We start from the raw sequence: 17,931 nt of genomic DNA on the forward strand, positions 1-17,931 counted from the left end.
TATTTTGTACTTCTGTAATGGGCCTAGTACTGAAATATCCAAAATGTTACTTAGGTACTTCTGTATGGAACCTAGTACTAAGATATCTAAATATTATTTTGATCTTTCTCTATGGGTCCTAGAACAGAGAGATCACATTATTATTTTGGTCCTTCTGTATAAGGTCTAGTACAGATATCACAATATTGTTTTGGTCTGTTTGTATGGGACCTAGAACAGACATCACAAAATTATTTTTGTCCTTCTGTATGGGACTTCAGACATCACAACATTATTTTTGTCCTTCTGTATGGTACCTAGAACAGACATCAACATATTATTTTGGTCCCTCTGTATGGAGCCTATTACATAGATATCACAATATTAGTTCAGTACTTCTATATTGTGCCTAGTACAGACATAAAAATATTTTTTTGGTCCTTCTGTTTGGGGTCTAGTACAGAGATTTACACACATTTTCCTGTCCTTCAAATTCAATGCTTTTAATATTTAATCATTCAGATAGTTTTACTGTATCTGTTCTGTTTGCAATGCTATGTATCTCGTGTCAGTGTGGTAAAACCTGTGTAAAATTTTTTGTTCCTAGCTGTTCAAGAAATAAACATTCTATGCACATTGAATAAAAACCTTGCATCATGGCATCATTTATCCTTGTACCCTGTATGTTTACTCCCAGTGTCCTGTCAGTTCTCCAGTCAGTCGCCCTTTGATTTCATTGATATGGAGAACCTTAGACTTTGAGGCTTAAAAAAATGTACTCTACATCAAGATTTACAATATACTCCCTGTAACAAAATATGTAACAGATCTTATGTAGAACTTGGAGTTTGGTTATTAAAAAGTGAATTGTCTTAAACAAATAATAAATGACCCCAAAAAAATAGCATACATTCCTTTCTATATAATATTATGGGATTACATAACTGAAAAAAAATCACTTGTAATTGCATTTTAGTAGAAAACAAAGAAATTAACATAGTTATTTACAAAGCAATGTTTAATATGATAAATGCATGACTGTGAATAATGTCTAATGAATATTTCACAGATACTGTACTGGTATGCATAATGTTACCTGGTAGAATATGGTGTAAAAATTTGACATATTTGCAAAATTGTCTTATTTTGAAATCCGTAATACAAGTGCATGTAGGCTTGCTATCAATGGCAAATAGAAATTGTGACGTAAGATTCTTAACTGTAATATGAAACAAGGTATCCTTTTAATTTTCAAATGTAAATGTCCAACTTGAAAAGTCTCTGTTGGTCTATGCAGGATTTTGATATGAAGACATATTATATATTAATTCATGGTATTTTGGATGCACAATTGGCAAATAAGTATTAAATAACACAATACCCAGTGAAATATTTTATGGAGAGACCTTGTATCTCTCTGGGGTCTCCATTGATCACTAGTCAAAAGATATTAGATCTGACTAGATTTCCTGTTAAATTGATCAATTTTCACCTGTCAAATAGTAATCTGTGTTTAATTTTCATTATATCTACCGGCTTGATGCACTAAGGTAAAGCTGAAATAATTGTTTTCTTTAAAAAGGCTATTAAATACTTTGAAATTAAGTGATTTTTGTTAAAAAAAAAAAAATCTTTTGCATGCTGCTTTAAAAATTGCCATCAACTTAATGAATAGATTTTTTTCTGAATCAGGGTGAGAATAAAAATTTAAGTTATACCCTATTATCTCTCGGTAATTGTAAGATTTTAACAGAGATTTTTATATAATACTCTCTGTAAATGTCACCTGCATGCAAAAATTTAAATCAAAATTTGTCCCAAATCTTTAAGATAAAACTTATGAATGTACATTGCTAAGTCAACATAATAAGTTTTTCTTAAATGCAATTATTTGTGTACACAAGCAAGAAATACAATTTGTAAAAACATTTGTATTTATTGTATAGGCCACATACGTAGAAATTGCAGGTCACGATAGGTAATAACATGATCGGCTATTATGAAGATTAGTCATCCAGAATATTTTTAATCAAGGTAAATTATGGATGTGTTTTTATTATCACGGTCAAGATAGAAAAATCCATTCAGAGCTTGGAATTTTTATCCTCTCATGTTTATTCATAAATATTGACTGATTAATAGGATTAACAAGAATTTGTCCACTTATTAAGATACAATTTAGAAGGATTTTAAATCAGTCATATGGTAGACATTCAAACATCACTTAAAAATTGAAAACACCAATTAGTGAAGTACATGTACTTGAATATTAAAGATAGCCAAGGTATGTGGGAGATACCTGAGAAATGACCAATTTACCTGTACAGGTCAGCTGACTCTGTTGATCAGAAATCTACGCTTAGGATTAATCAATTTCTCCGTTTTATTTTCATTGAGTGGATTGTTTTCATAGAGAACTTGACAAATGTTTCCTTAGTCGGATGGTTCAAATATTTTCCGTTGGATTTACATTCACTTGAGCTTGGATTATTTAAATTTTGTGGTTTTTATAAGATATTTGAAGAATGCGACCAGGTAAGGAAAAGGTCCAAATCACCATTGATCTATGCTACTGTTACAAATATTGATTTGTAAATTGTGAGAAAACGATGTCTTTTGTATATATTTTAAAAGTTCAAGCGAAAAATGATAGATTTTTAAGACCTATGTTTATTTACAAATGCTAAATAATAGTTGGGGATATTAGTTAAAAATACTTTGCTGGAGAATATATATTTGTTATAGTGAAAAGCAAGTTAAAATTCTTAACAGGAAAAATATATAGTTGTTACTATAAAAAGCAAGTTTATCTTTGAATAATTACTCTGAAAACCAACTGCTTTTATACTGTTTTTTAACAAAATCCAAATCTTGTAATTACAAAACTATGAAAGATAAAACCTCAAGGTATAAAAGCATACATAGACTTAAATCTCTGTATTAAAATTTAGTAAAATCAGTGATTCCTAAATTTTTTTATTAAAACCAGAGAGAAAACGATGATAATGGTTGAATTTTTATAAAGAACAGGCTAAATTAGCAGCCAAACCATCTTTCTGTCGTGAAAGAAAAAAAAATAGATATACTTCCCAAATTTTTTTAACTTTCTCTATTCATCTGTGGCTCTTTTCACAAAAAAATCTTAAGAAAAAAAATACTCCTAAGTCATATTCAGTATAACTTACTATTAATTTTAATGGTCAGATTTTTCGTGTGAAAATAGTTGCTGAATATTTTTTTAGCTACATGGTATTGATTTGATACTTGTTATGCTACATTGTTGCTAGTAATATCTAATAATTAAATTGTCCATATAAAGTTAAAAGCTTGAAATGGCCATGTTAAACATTATTAGTCCCAGGTGTTCTAACAATATGCTACTAAGTCATAAAAAATGACCCAAGGTCTTTATAAAATATCTTCTATTGGCTTTCTAACCTCCCAGGTAAAAAGTCCATCTGTCTATAAATCAGTATTACAGAGAATAAAATAGATTGCTTGATGGTAAACTTTAATACTTCATTCATCAATCTTATACAATTACTAATAGGCTTATTTCGGGGCGAAAACACAAACATTGCTTACAAAATCATAAATTTCTATGATAAAAGATTCACACTCTTATTATTTGGGGAAGAAAAAGGATTCGTTTTACTTTGGAAATAGAAATGGTTCATATTTTGTTCAGATCAGATTTTGGTTGGATGGATTTTCATGAAGTAAAGAGTTGCATGACATGTCAAAAGTTTTAGACATTGTTCATTTATCAAATATTGTTACCTGATTAAATCAGTTTAAGTCATTCCGCTTAACAAAATTTTCTTTTTTTTTCTTGTCAGTAAGAATGCCATAATTTTCCATTGTATCTTTCATTAGAATTACTATAGAATAACACTTTACTCTTTATTTGAGTATTGCATTAGTAGTTTGTTTTTTAAAAGGGGAACAAAATATTTAAAACTGTGCTGTATGTATAAAGTAAAGGCTCCATATACATCTGTCAGAAATGTAATATAAAACTAAAGAGAAAAAAGATCAATGGGAAAATACCAAAGCAAAAGGAAATAAATCTCCTCATGTAAAAAAAGGGAAGGTCATGTGATGAAAGAATTTTAGTTAAGTATAGCAGACAAAAACTTTTCAAGATGTTGAACAGCAGTAATAGCATTTATCCTTAAATTTACCAGTACATTCAAGTTTTGTAAGCCTCGAACTTACCATAGCTGTATATCACATTGACATGATAGCTTTGAGGATAAGGCAGTGTAGATTTGGTTTCAGTGTTTCATGAGATTTTATTTAATGTATGCTGTCATCCCAAATACATCTTAGATTTCAAAGAACAAATATATATTTGAACATCCTTGAAAATATGAAATAAATATACTGAAAATATAACCAGTGCTCAGTTTAGATAAATTTGATATGTGATCTTAACATAAAAATTAGAGAGAGAAAACGTTATCAAAAAGTCACAAATTGCTTTACAACAATTGCTTAAATTGTTATGACCTTTCTTTGGTTATGTTTTTGTCAGAATTAAAAGGTTTGTAAATTCCATTGACGAAAACAAATCTTTTTGTAACAAACTTTTGAGAAATTTGATACAAGAACAAAGAGTGTCTTGTTTCATACTTTTAACCTTTTAAAACAAATTTAAAGACGTTTACAAGAAAACTTCTTGACATTTGATTTTTTACCTTAATTGGGGATAATCCCTTCAAATCAAAAACTGTTCTGACTCATACACTAGTACAAGTAAACAAAGTTGTTTATAGTATTTGTAATCATGTGGAAGTGATAAGAGTCTTATAGATGATTTAGAACCATTTATTGTTTTATAATTTCTAATAACATGCAATGTACATGTAGTTTTAATGTTTAAAAATATTAAAATTTTAACAACCTGTCAGAGAACTACAAAAATCAAAGGGAACCTACCCTGGGGATAAATTTGAAAGTGTTAGTTTATTAGTCCAATATATCTCATGTTAACATACATGTTTGGCCAGATTAAAATTTAAAATAAGGAAGAGAATTAAAATATATCTTTTGTGATGTAAGTTGAAACCCTTTGAAGTTGACTTTTTGGTTACAGATGTACCCTGAAGGTTTGAACTTTTGATATATATACTAATTTTTTAGTTAGAATTGAATTATTGTGTAGCTCTATATTTGTGTATAACAATGGTGGATGATTCTCTAAATGACTCTATTTTCTATAATGATGAAACCTTACTTAGGATTTTAGACCTTAGAACTACTTATTGGTTAAGTCTAGGAGGTAAACTAATGGATGATGTATTCAATTATTATCAAATGTTTAACCATGGTAGCAGTTATGCTGCAAATGAGTAGAATGGATAGTTTATATTTTTTGGATATCTATTTTTAGGTCAAAGAAGCAGATCTAGAAATGGTATGAGAGGTCCTCCACCTTCAAGAAATGTGGTATGTAGCTAAACTATATCTGTATAAATAATGTGATTGGTCTTGTGGCTTTGAAACAAACAAGAATTACCAATTAAATCTGTCTCTCAATCATTGAAATTCACAACCTGAAATTAGCTATCATGCAATGGTAGTTTTGGACATATCTAACATAATATACTTGTATTTCCCTGGTAAATATATTAGCATAGAACTTAGTAACTGTATGACAATATCAATTAGAAATAAGGAGTTGTGGGTATGATTGCCTACGAGACACAAAAGCTACAGGTCAGCATACAGCCTTTAATAATGAGCAAAACTCACACCTTACAGTAATGTATGAAAGCCTCAAAGGCCCTGTATAACAAGATTTACAGCACATTTCAGTGAGTATGTAGCTAATGGTAATATCTTTGGTTAGCTTGCTTGTTAGCTGAACCGTGAAGTCATTGTTAGGTTAGGTAAACTACCCTCCTTTAATAGTAGACTAGCCCAACAGATAACCAATCTATCTCTCTGTAGGACTACGCTACTTTAAAAGGAGGGTAGTATACCTTACCTAACAATGACTTCACGGTTCAGCTAACAAGCAAGCTAACCAAAGATATAGCCATTATAGCCATTAGCTACATACTCAATGAAATCTGCTGTAAAAGGATACACTCTATAAAATTAATGTCCTGATTAAAGCTAATAACATTATATGAGTTACAATTACAACAAACATGTTTTGTCTTTTGTTATAATAATAATAATAATAACAATAATAATAATAATAATAATAATAATAATAAATTCTTTATTTAAAGAGGGTAAACACAGTTAGTTACAATCACTAATCTTCCCTGAGGCCCTCATATACATGTATGCAATACAAGTAAAAACAAAATGATAATAATAAAAGAAAAAAGCAATCATACAACAAATGTGTACATGTACCATGATTAAAAGATATAAAACAGTTACATATCACATGTAGTAAATAGACCTAGTATATACAAATCATTAAAATCATACATTCTAAGAGTAATAGTTGCAATCATTTCAGACTGAAAATTGGGACTGTCAGGTTGCAAAGAGTTTTTGTTTACAAAACATGATACTTTTTGTTGTGGTTTGTTGTAGCTGTCTCAATCTTACAAAATGGAATATGGCCAAAACAAAAGATTGACCTTTCAAATTATGATTTATTATATTATTTTTCTTTCCATTTAGCCCTAACAATAGTTTATAATCCCTAAAACAAACTGTTATTAATACTACTTTGATATGAAGGGATCAAAGATTTTAATCTTCATCGAGTACCAACTTTATATGGCAAACACCTGTATATGTGCGTGCTGCCAGCTGACATTTATCTGGAAATCAAAATCGAATCGTAATCAAATTTTATTGAATAAATTTTGATCACTCATTTATTCTGTTTGAAGAACAAGTCCTATTTGTAAATTTCCTATGAGTGGTAGATAATGTAATTTTATTGTAGCCAGTTGCCTGTTTATTGGCCCTTTACTTTATTGTTCATTCATTGATGGATGAAATTTCCTGAAATTTGAATGAGCTTACAATCCATGGTGCTGGTCATTAATGAAAAATATTGAAAAATCAATTTATTGCTGTTAATCAGAGTTGTTGATAATGGACTGTTCATGACCTGTTGTGTTCATTTGAATGCATGAAACAAACTTAGGTTATTAAAATGTCATGCGACTAGAGATATCGCTTTTATTTAAACATATGGAATAGGATGTTTTTCTTTTGGGTTGTCATACTCAGTTTTAATCAAATTGTATTTAGAAATTTATGGGGGACACACCTATATGTAACTGTCCGATATTTTCATGTCATTTTTAACCTTAGATTTTTAACAATCATACGTGTAAATAGAACATTTAATTTTGTGACATCAGACATTCCATTGTAAGTATGACAATAATCGTAGATACGGCACTAGGAGGTAGCTACCGTGAGGGGTGAAATTAGTATTAAAATTCATACATATATACATTACTAATCTGTCATAATATTATCATAACAAATTATCGATTGAATATTTTAGTAAACAGAGACTTTATAGTTTATTCTCAACATTTGCTCATAAAAGCAAACATACTGTTGTTTAATTAACATGAATTTTCATTGTTTAAGTAAATGTTAAAAAATATTTATTTTATTATCTTATAGTAAATAATGTAATATTAGACCCCCTGTTACAATTATAAATTCTTTGAAAGTGTGAGCTTGAGGTCTCAGTGTACTTTTAGGCAACCAAATTTTCATTCATATTACCAAACCATGGGCTGGGTAAAGTTAAGTCTGGCAAATATTCAGCAAATATAAGACCTACATGAAAAAGATTTTACTAAAGTTTTAAGGTCACCCATTATGTTGTCAAGTCAGTTAGAGGTCAATAGATGTCCTTATAATAAAAACATTGAATTGTAATCTTAAAAACATTTGATAGACTTTGACATGCAAGAAGAAAATTATCAGTTTTGTGACACAAGGCATTTAATCAGGCTATTGCCCTGTTAAGATTGGTCTTTAAGGGGAGATAATCTAAATAGCAGGTCATAAGGTGACCTAATCTTGTGTTGGAATAAATTTCTTTTTGACTGTTTATCTGACATGTATCAGAATAAAAGGGTGATAAAACTGTCACACTTTATATTAAATGTGATTTGTGACATTATTAATTACTTCTTTGTATAGTATTTTTGTAAAGGACTATTCTGATTGTCCATTACTAATTAAGTGGTCTACTTTGGTATGAGAGAGATATGTGGTGTACTTCAGAAGTTTACATAGGTAAAACAATTTTTGGATAGAGATTGTTTTAAGAGAAAATGTTGACATAGCCTTTTGTTTTGAGAAAAATTTAAAGTTACCATAGATACCAGAAGAATTTAGCATAGGTGTAGTGAGACCCCGTAAATTGGAAAAAGCAACATTAGATGTTTGGATTTTTTAATGAAAGAAAAATAAGGTTTCTGGATAGCTTTAAGGGTTATTACCTTTTATTATTAAAGTAATGTTTTCTAATTTTTGTCGAGCCTGCGACTTTTGTCGCAGAAAGCTCGACATAGGGATAGTGATCCGGCGGCGGCGGCTACGGTGGCGGCGGTGTTAGCTCACTTCTTAAAAGCTTTATATTTTAGAAGGTGGAAGACCTGGATGCTTCATACTTTGTATGTGGATGCCTCATGTTATGAAGTTTCCGTCAGTCACATGTTCAATGTCCTTGACCTCATTGTCATGGTTCAGTTACTACTTGAAAAAAAAGTTAAGATTTTTTGTAATGTTAAATTCTCTCTTATTATAAGTAATAGGTTAACTATATTTGATATGTGCGTACCTTGCAAGGTCCTCATACCTGTCTGACAGTTTTCACTTGACCTCGACCTCATTTCATGGATCAGTGAACAAGGTTAAGTTTTGGTGGTCAAGTCCATATCTCAGATACTATAAGCAGTAGTTCTAGTATATTCGGTGTATGGAACATTGTAAGGTGTACATGTCCAACTGGCAGGTGTCATCTGACCTTGACCTCATTTTCATGGTTCAGTGGTTATAGTTAAGTTTTTGTGTTTTGGTCTGTTTTTCTTATACTGTATGCAATAGGTCTACTATATTTGATGTATGGAATGGTTATAAGGTGTACATGTCTAGCTGGCAGGTGTCATCTGACCTTGACCTCATTTTCATGGTTCAATGGTCAAAGTTAAGTTTTTGAGTTTCAGTCTTTTTTTCTTATACTATATGCAATATGTCAACTTTATTTGGTGTATGGAAGTATTTTATGATCTCTATATGTCAGTCGCGCAGGTTTTTTTTTACCTTGACCTTATTTTCACAGTTCATTGGTCTGTGTTAAGTTTTTGTGTTTTAGTCTGTTTTTCTTAAACTATAAGCAATAGGTCAACTATATTGGATGTTTGGAAGAATTGTTAGCTGTGCATGTCTGCCTGGCATGGTTTATTTGACCTTGACCTCATTTTCATGGTTCAAAGGTCAATGTTTAGTTTTCATGGTTTATGTTAAGTTTATGTGACAGTTGTAATAAAGCTTTATATTTAGGACTATCAACATAATATCAATGGTTAGTAAAGAAGGCGAGACATTTCAGTGTGTGCACTCTTGTTCTAAAAAAAAATGGATAAACTTGTATCTTGTGTTCAATTTTATTATTACTGATAGTTTTCCATATTTCATAATTGAACTATTTTCTACCTCTGTTCAGTCTTGTCTCAAGGTTATTAGCGGAAGAATGTAAGTTGTATCTCCTTGACAAGATACTGAATTCTTTTACCAGATTACGTGTGTTTGTTACGGAAAATTGCTATGAAGAGGTTTTCCCACAGAATGTTATATATGAATCTTATTTACACTTAATTTGAATTTTAGATTTGAACAGGTCATGTAGAACACATTATTGTGGTGATATATAATCAACAACAATCATGTTTATTTCAATAGAAAGTCATCATTCAGCTCAAGGCTTTACAATATTTGAATAAAAAATCTTTACGGTCTTTATTGTACTGTACAAAAAAACCTTATTCTGTTATTATTATAAAGAGATAAAAACATTTAGATCTGATTAAATATTTATTTAAAAACAACTTTAGTAACTGGATCACCGAAAGGTTTGTCGAAAAAATGTAATCAAATTTTCTATTTGTATCACAGCTTAGTTACTGTGTAAATCTGGCAAGTCGTTTGGATAAACTTAACTCAGATTTTTTGGTTAGTTTAAACATATTTTATTTGTTAAAGTACAAATTGGATAAGACACAAGTCAAACAGACTTATGAACTGATTTTTTGGTTTTCTGAAACAGTAAAAGTTTTTTCACGATTTGCTTTTGTTCGTATTCAAACAGGACTATATAGAGTACATATACCTGCAATGAATTAATGCACTTCAAATTATTTGTGGGCTTCAGATAGTTTAAATTGGGAGATCATGTGACGACCCTGGCTGCATATTGATTGTATTGCACCAGGTAGTTTTATTGTACCAACCAAATACTGGCAAGAAATCGGACAGAAATTGACACATGCAGGTAAAAACCACAAATACCACAAATCGTTTTACTTTTCTTTGATTGAATGTTTTACAATTTTTTCGTTTTTTATGAATGATTAAAGTGTGCTTATTATTTACTGAGGATATAAAAACATCAACTTCAGTCAGGTGAGTGTTTTAAAGTAAACATGATGTTTTTTCATTAAACTTTTAATCAAAATTTGTGAAGCAAGAAAAAGTATATTATTGATTTTTTAAAGATCCTTGATAAAATATATTAAGGTAAATCTTTGAATTTACGTTTAATCAGTCAGAAAAATAATGGCCCATATCTAAATAAGAGAGCAGTTTGGTAATAACAGTATTTTGATTTTGGAAAAAAAAATGTACTTATTCTTGTGGTATTCTATTTTTGGTTTTCTTAAAATGACAAATCTAAATGTGTTTATCTCTCTACAGAAATAACATAATACATTATTTTTCATAAAGTACAATAAAGATTGTGAAGATTGTTTGTTTAAATTTTGTAAAATATAAAAAATATGACCATGACTTTAGCTAATTAAAAAACAACAGTTAAGTTAGTTGATATCATAGTAATCCCAACAGGAAAATGGAAAAAGGGAAGAGGGGATGAAGCCCTTGATGGACAGATCACATATGCTAGTTTTGTTTAACCAGTCAATTATGGACTGATTGCTATTACTGTAACAATACTGGTTAATGTCAGACTACTGAAAAAAACATTCAGTTCACAAATCTGACTCTATGTGATTACACCTGTTGACGATCCAAGGCTTTAGAGAACAGTATCCAACAGAGGCTTTATAGCAAAGTGGTAAAAATGGTCTGTAACCTTCCATTTGCAAGATGTCATTTGCTATTTATCTTTGGAACAAGTTATTTTTTAGGGGTAGACTTGCTGGGTTCCTGATTGCTTTACTTTAATCTCCAGTGGAAATCAATGTCTGTTCTGTATGTTTTAGTATGAAAGCGATGAAGATTGCGATGGATTATATCAATTCAAACCCATTGTTGATTTCTAATCTGAATAATTGAGTAATTAGTTTATCAACCTAAAAAGTTTTTTCATAATTCCCTTTCATGGTTGAGAATTTTTTAAGGGTAAAACATCTGCATTAATTTGAAAACACTCAACAATAAAAAAATAAATTCATTAAAATTTCACAATTCATACAATAACTTTATAATCCTCTTTTAGGCCACATTTTTTCCTTTTAACAAAAAGAAGGTTTACAATTAAATTTTTTCGAGTTTACAGAAAAGAAAAAAAGCATGAACAAGATCCAGTTAAAATATTTCAAAAAATGAATAAAATCCAGTCAAAAGTTATTGAAATTTCGATGTACTCAGTTCACACCAGGGTCAATCCCATTACATTGTCATTTTGGTTACAGGGACATAAAGATAGTTTGCTGATAATTGGGAACCTGATGGCATCTAATGGATAATTGAATTCTTATTTGTCATCACTATAAAGTAAATGGGAAAATGTTTTTATTACAAATCATATAAAAGACTTATTTTCTACCCTCTTACAAGGAAATGAAATATATTTTATTTTGTGGTTTATGGTCAAATTTTCTCTATTTAACATTGTTCGTTGGTGTTTCTACAAATTACTTATTTAAAGTGGTAGGTCAAGCATGAAATATGCTTTGCTCTTATTTAAGGTCAATAGGTTGCTTTAAGACTATTTCATTTGATTCATTCAAAAATTTACATGTCTGAAAAATCAGTCAGACTTTACTCAGTCATTTATAGTCGTCACAAGTAGATAAAAAACTTTTAAAATTGAAAAGAAAAAAAAGGGGAATGTTGTAAGTTTAAGATGATTCACAGGAATGATTCAGATACTAAGTTAGTTGTGTGATGGAAATAACTGTGTTACAGCACAAAGCTTAAAACACATACACAAAAATCTTAAGTAGCTTAAGGTTTTTAAAAAGGATGCAGAAAAAAATCCTACCATGACAATGCTGTAGAGTCAAGTTAAGATCCTTCATGTGAGATAAACTGAAGTAGTGCATTAAGAAAAGCTTTCAAGACATGATTTCTAAGATAAGCATATAAAAAGGTATGTGCTATTTCATGAAAAAGTCTGTAAAGGCAGAAAGAAATTTATATTCTATAATACATGTATGATTAATGGTCTTAAAATTCATCACTCTTTTGACTTTTTTATGTTGTTGGGTTTCTGTCTACTTGATGCATATTCCTTGTGTCTTTTTGTTCCTATTTATTGATAGGGTATATAAGTACAAAATCCTCTGATAACTACAGAACTTGTTATTTAAGTATGTGACCTTTATTAACCTTCCTCATAGAGCACCATACTTACTAATACATGTATAATCAGTTACAAATTGTTTTGTACTGATAATGCACCATATTTAGAAGTACTATATCAGGTCTCGTCTGTAAATCACTTTACATTCTTGTCGCAGCTAGGGGTGATGTTTTTTAATTCTCTGCTGAAGTATTCTGTGTACTCTTCTGAGATGTTACATTATCTTTATCTTTGAATGAAGTGGTTTTCATTAGATACTTGCACATCTATCTTATCAAGAGGTATGCACAAACAACTTGAGTTTTATAAAAACAATATCATGGATATTCACCTACTGCCCAACTTTTTTACATGTAAATAAGGTGTGGTCAATTTAGAATACAATTCTGAAAATATTGTTATGAATAGTTGTACAATTGTATGAATGTTGGTACCTAGTACTCACATTTTCAGTGCTGCTTGTTATTCTTTCGTTGTTTATTTTGGCAATGGGCTTGTTTTATTTCCTAGGTAAAGGGTGAATGCTGAAGTTGAATGTTTAGGCAGATAAATGCTTTTTTTTTTAATTCTGTTTCAAAGACTAAAGTTGAAATGCACTAATTCTAGGTACAAGTACTGTAGTGCACGGTTTACATACTAGTTCTGACTCACTTTTTTGTCATGACACCGTACCTTAGCAGGGGATGATGTTTTTGGAACAATTGACATTTAATGTGATTACATAATATTGTATCTTTTACCTTGGGATAATTTGTTATTGTCATTTTAGCTATTTTTGGCATGATTTAATTAATTTCCTTACCAGGGCTCTCCAGGAAAACTTATGTGTTACTGTATGTTGAGTTAACTTATAGCACAGTTTTGAGTTGAAAATAATTCACCCTGTTTTCAGTGGAGATACATGTACATGAGTTACAGTTCATGAGTTGCTTATTTAAATTACCAAAAGGAATACAAGGTTTAGTTATTAGTGTGCTATGAAAACTTCAGTAAAGGTGAGACAAAAAATTCGTAATATTCAAATTTTTGTTGTGGTAATGTTTTTAGATTGTTTTAGGGGGAGGAGGTTTTGTTTATTTTGAAAAAGTCTATCAATGAATTGCTATTTATAAACTAAATGATGGACATTTTGTTTGTATTTGAAATAACTTTGAAGAAACATGTCAAGTACCCGTCATAAATGTATATAAGTAATCACCTGGAAGGATTTGTAATAAAATACTGCCTCAAGTATATCCTTCACTTTTGATATAGACATCTTAAAATTGTGTCGTTTGATTGAAAATTTGTCATATAGAACCCCCACAAATTACTATTATTTTCCTGAAATGAATATCTCAATTAAGTTGAAAGATCATATTTAATGCACTAAACTTTATTGTTATTCTATCTTTTTTGTTTGAGTGTTTTTTTTTTCTTTCTTTTATGAAAGGATCATTTTCCCTATTTGTTTTCATTTCTGGTTATAGTGTACATTTTTTGTACCTTGAATGAATTTGCCTTGATTTGTTAACAAAAGGAGTTTGAAAAAGGATAGATGATTTGAGCATTGAGAAGTCAATCAGTCATTGTTGCTTGTAATATAAGTCCTAGTTAACTTCTGGATGTATTTTTCATGATGTGCATTTATGAATTGGCAACTGTTTTTCATTTTGAACTTTCAGGAGCTGTGAACCTGCTTTTTGCAAGGAATGTTTAATGTATTATAGCGCTGGGTGTTAATTCTGAAACAAGTCAAGATCAATCTTGATGTAGTGATAGAACTCAACGTTTTGCCGACACTTCCCCCTCATGTAGTCTGTGAATCCCAACATTATGTTGACTATACTTTCTTTAGTTTTATTTATAGTTGAGATGCTGTCTTTTTGAATTTCATACTATAAAAACCTGATGTAACTAAAAATACATGTTTTACTGTGGATCTCACAGGGTATATCTCATGCTGAATGCCTCATAGTGGAATGTTACATGTTTTACTGTGAATCTCACAGGGTATATCTCATGTTTCATGGTGAATGCCTCATAGTGGAATGTTTCATTTTTAAAAGAAAAAAGTTGAATTGAATATGATTTGAATACAAAGTACTTAATAATGTTATATGAATTCTATATTGCCTGGATATTGCTTTACCTTTAATTTAGATAGGTATAACTGATCAAACACTTCACATTTTATAATCCTTTTACTGATTCTTTTGCCAGATATAAAATTTAATAAACAGAGAGCTATAATTATGTCATACAATAGTGGTTTATATTAAAAGTGTGTTGACCTTGCGGTTTCTAATAGTTGCATTCAACAATTAAAACAAACCATGCAAGACATATTTGATTGTATAAAATTTTGGGAAATTAATTAAATAACATCTTCCTGGAGCGATTGAAGCAGAAAACATAAATCATGACTTGTGTAAGCAGTAGTAACATGCAGGTAAATTTTGTGGTAAAACTTTGGAAATATGTGTTTAGCTTTCAGCAAAGGTAAATCGTTTATAAAATTTGTTTTTGTTCAAGGGTTTAATATGAAAAGTATTCATATTTTTGATTCTATTTTCATAACAACTTTTGTATTATAAAGATATAAGAAGATGTGGTATGAGTGCCAATGCGACAACTCTCCATTCAACTCACAATTTTAAAAGGTAAACAGTCATAGGTCAAAGCATGGAAGTAATATTTACTTCCATGGTCAAAGTAATGTCTCCAACACAGACCCTTGTCTCATAACTAACAGCAACCTATACAGGGGCCCAAAAATGACTTAGTGTAAAAGTATTCAAATAGGAAAACCAACAGTCTAATCTATATAAAAAAACAAACATATTGTATCAAATAATGGTAAAAATTTGAATCTACTAAAAAGATGTTTCTTTACTTGACTTTAAAAGACATGAATTAAACTAATTGGTAGGCGTGCACAGGAAGACAGAGTGATGCAAGACATTTGAGTTACCTGCCGTTATGGGTGGACATTGTCACCGACCTCTAATTACTATCTATAGTCAGTCTATAATTAGCCTAGTTTGTCCAGAAGTACTTTGATTCATAAATAAATTACCTTTATGAACTAAATTTTATCACTTTAATTAGGTTTAAAGGTGAAATTGACCATACTTGAAAGAAATCACATTTTGTATGACATTGGTAATTGAAGGAGGGAACCTATCCTTATTTTTCCGCTGGAAAGAAAATTCATTGAATGTTGTTACATGGTATGCTGAAGGCCATTATAGTTGTTGCGTAATTCTTACTCCTGAAGTAAGGACCACCAGTTTAGTTGCTGAAGATCTGGTGTTAGGTGTTCAAAGTGGGTAGATCTTTTCAAGACATTTTGTAAGCATCCAATGAATTCTTACAACCTTTTGAAATATTTTGTAATGGGTAATTTTCACAAAAACATTTTTCAGTTTACCAGTACCTCAATGTTGAATGTAGCTTTGCATATTTTAGTCCTTTATTTGAGGTCAGTTTTAAGACATTTTAATTGAGTTAAGTGGTAATGAGTTATAATTTGGATATGATTCAAAGCAAGGTATTTGTGGTCAGATTTAACACCTAAAATCTTCACTTTGTGGTTTAAAAGGATTTTGTCAATGGTTTTATGATAGATTAAGTTTACTGCTCACATCTTGTACTCTTGTCACTTATATAGATATGTTATACCATATAGAAGAAAAGGCTTAGATATCTTTTTGAACACACTTCTCTCATTTTCACTTTAATGTTGTTGTCATAGTACAGATAAGAAGAGTTATATTCTTTCATTTGATTTTTGAGTTACTTACATTTTTTGGGGAGTTATTTTATTGTTTTTTTAAAGGGGTGCACTCATGTTTTGAGAAAAGCCCTTACTTATCTCTTTCTGATTTTTTCTTTAATTTTATTTAGTAAGTGGTAGTTTTATAGCTTTCCTAACAGTTCGGAACTTCATCCATTATTGGACATTTTACAGTGACTTGACAATATTTACCCTTTTATCCTTCGGTCGTTGGAACATGATTGTTTCATCTGTAATCTACCCAGATCTCATTATTTTGATATCAAATTTGGGTATTAAGAATAAAGATATATGGATATAGGTAAATGTGAAGAAAAACACTAAGAGGTCATCAATAGCCAAATATTTAACAAAATCACCCAATTTCTAGAATAGTTTGAAATATATTTACAGGGACATATAATAAAGATCTGCCTCCACAACAAATTCCCAAAATGACATAAAAAAGGAAATTAATATATAAGTACCAACAAACCATATTATTTCAATATTTTGAATATGTCAATGTATGAATGATGTGCATTGTATTCATGCTAGTCAATTTACGAAATCTTATTGTTTGATTAGAAGGTTGACAAGTATAGGCTGACTGTTTCCTAATCCGATGTTTTACTATATTGTTAGAAACCAGGATATAGTCGGAAATTTAATCCTGACATCGTGGGTGAACATTTATCATTTAAAAAAAAAAAAGATTTAAAAAGTAAATGATCTTCCAAGGTATTCCTTAACCTTTAAACATCATTTGTAAAACAACATGTTTAAATTTTTAACCCTGATATAGACGATATGTAAAACAAATAGTTTCGTAAAAGATTTGTTACAATTGATGTAATATACCCATTCGAATATAGACAGTGACGTCCAACTATTAGCATGTCAATTTCATGGACCAAAGTAGGAGGAATTTATTAAAGAAGGACAGGATGGGGACCATTCACTGAATCTTTAATATGTTGTATTGTTTGAAGAGGTTCTACTTGACCCTATTTTGATTTTTAAGTCAGCTAGGTACTTTGTCTAAAATAACGACAGGAGGTCTTCTGACACAGTTCGTATGATATTTGAATACATTTTTGTGTAGGAAAGTTTGAGGTACTCATTATAGCTCACTCAGTAATGGCTAAGGAATACAACTGTGATGACAACAATAAGAAATGTTTAGTAAGTACATTTTATGTTTGAAAGCAGTATGAATACAGAGTTCAAATCAAAGTAAACATGTCATCTACTCATTTTTCTTATCTAAAAAGTAGGTTTGAGGTTTAACATTTCCAAATATTTTTCTTTTGGGGAAAAAAGGAGCAAAGAGCGTGTTCTCATCTTAAAATCTTAAATCCTAATCTTTGAATTTATGATGAATACATTTAAATAAATTTATATCTTCAATTTTCATATTTAC

General features: G+C 30.1%; 1 protein-coding gene across 9 annotated transcripts in view; it reads left to right on the forward strand.

Moving 5' to 3' along the window:
• LOC134711646 (apoptosis-stimulating of p53 protein 1-like) overlaps nucleotides 1–17,931 on the forward strand; it is a 64,700-nt gene that overhangs the window by 27,477 nt on the left and 19,292 nt on the right. For 2 of the 9 annotated variants that reach the window (XM_063572399.1, XM_063572398.1), the window contains one exon: nucleotides 5,375–5,430. In XM_063572399.1, coding sequence (XP_063428469.1) covers nucleotides 5,375–5,430 — 56 coding nt within the window. Of the gene's footprint in view, nucleotides 1–2,172; nucleotides 2,515–5,158; nucleotides 5,264–5,374; nucleotides 5,431–10,348; nucleotides 10,478–13,590; nucleotides 13,747–15,062; nucleotides 15,183–15,208; nucleotides 15,233–17,633; nucleotides 17,694–17,931 lie in introns of those variants that run through there. The other 7 variants (XM_063572402.1, XM_063572400.1, XM_063572407.1 and 4 more) reach the window with 7 other exon arrangements.

This window comes from Mytilus trossulus, chromosome 3 (assembly GCF_036588685.1).
Source record: "Mytilus trossulus isolate FHL-02 chromosome 3, PNRI_Mtr1.1.1.hap1, whole genome shotgun sequence".
Taxonomy (NCBI): domain Eukaryota; kingdom Metazoa; phylum Mollusca; class Bivalvia; order Mytilida; family Mytilidae; genus Mytilus; species Mytilus trossulus.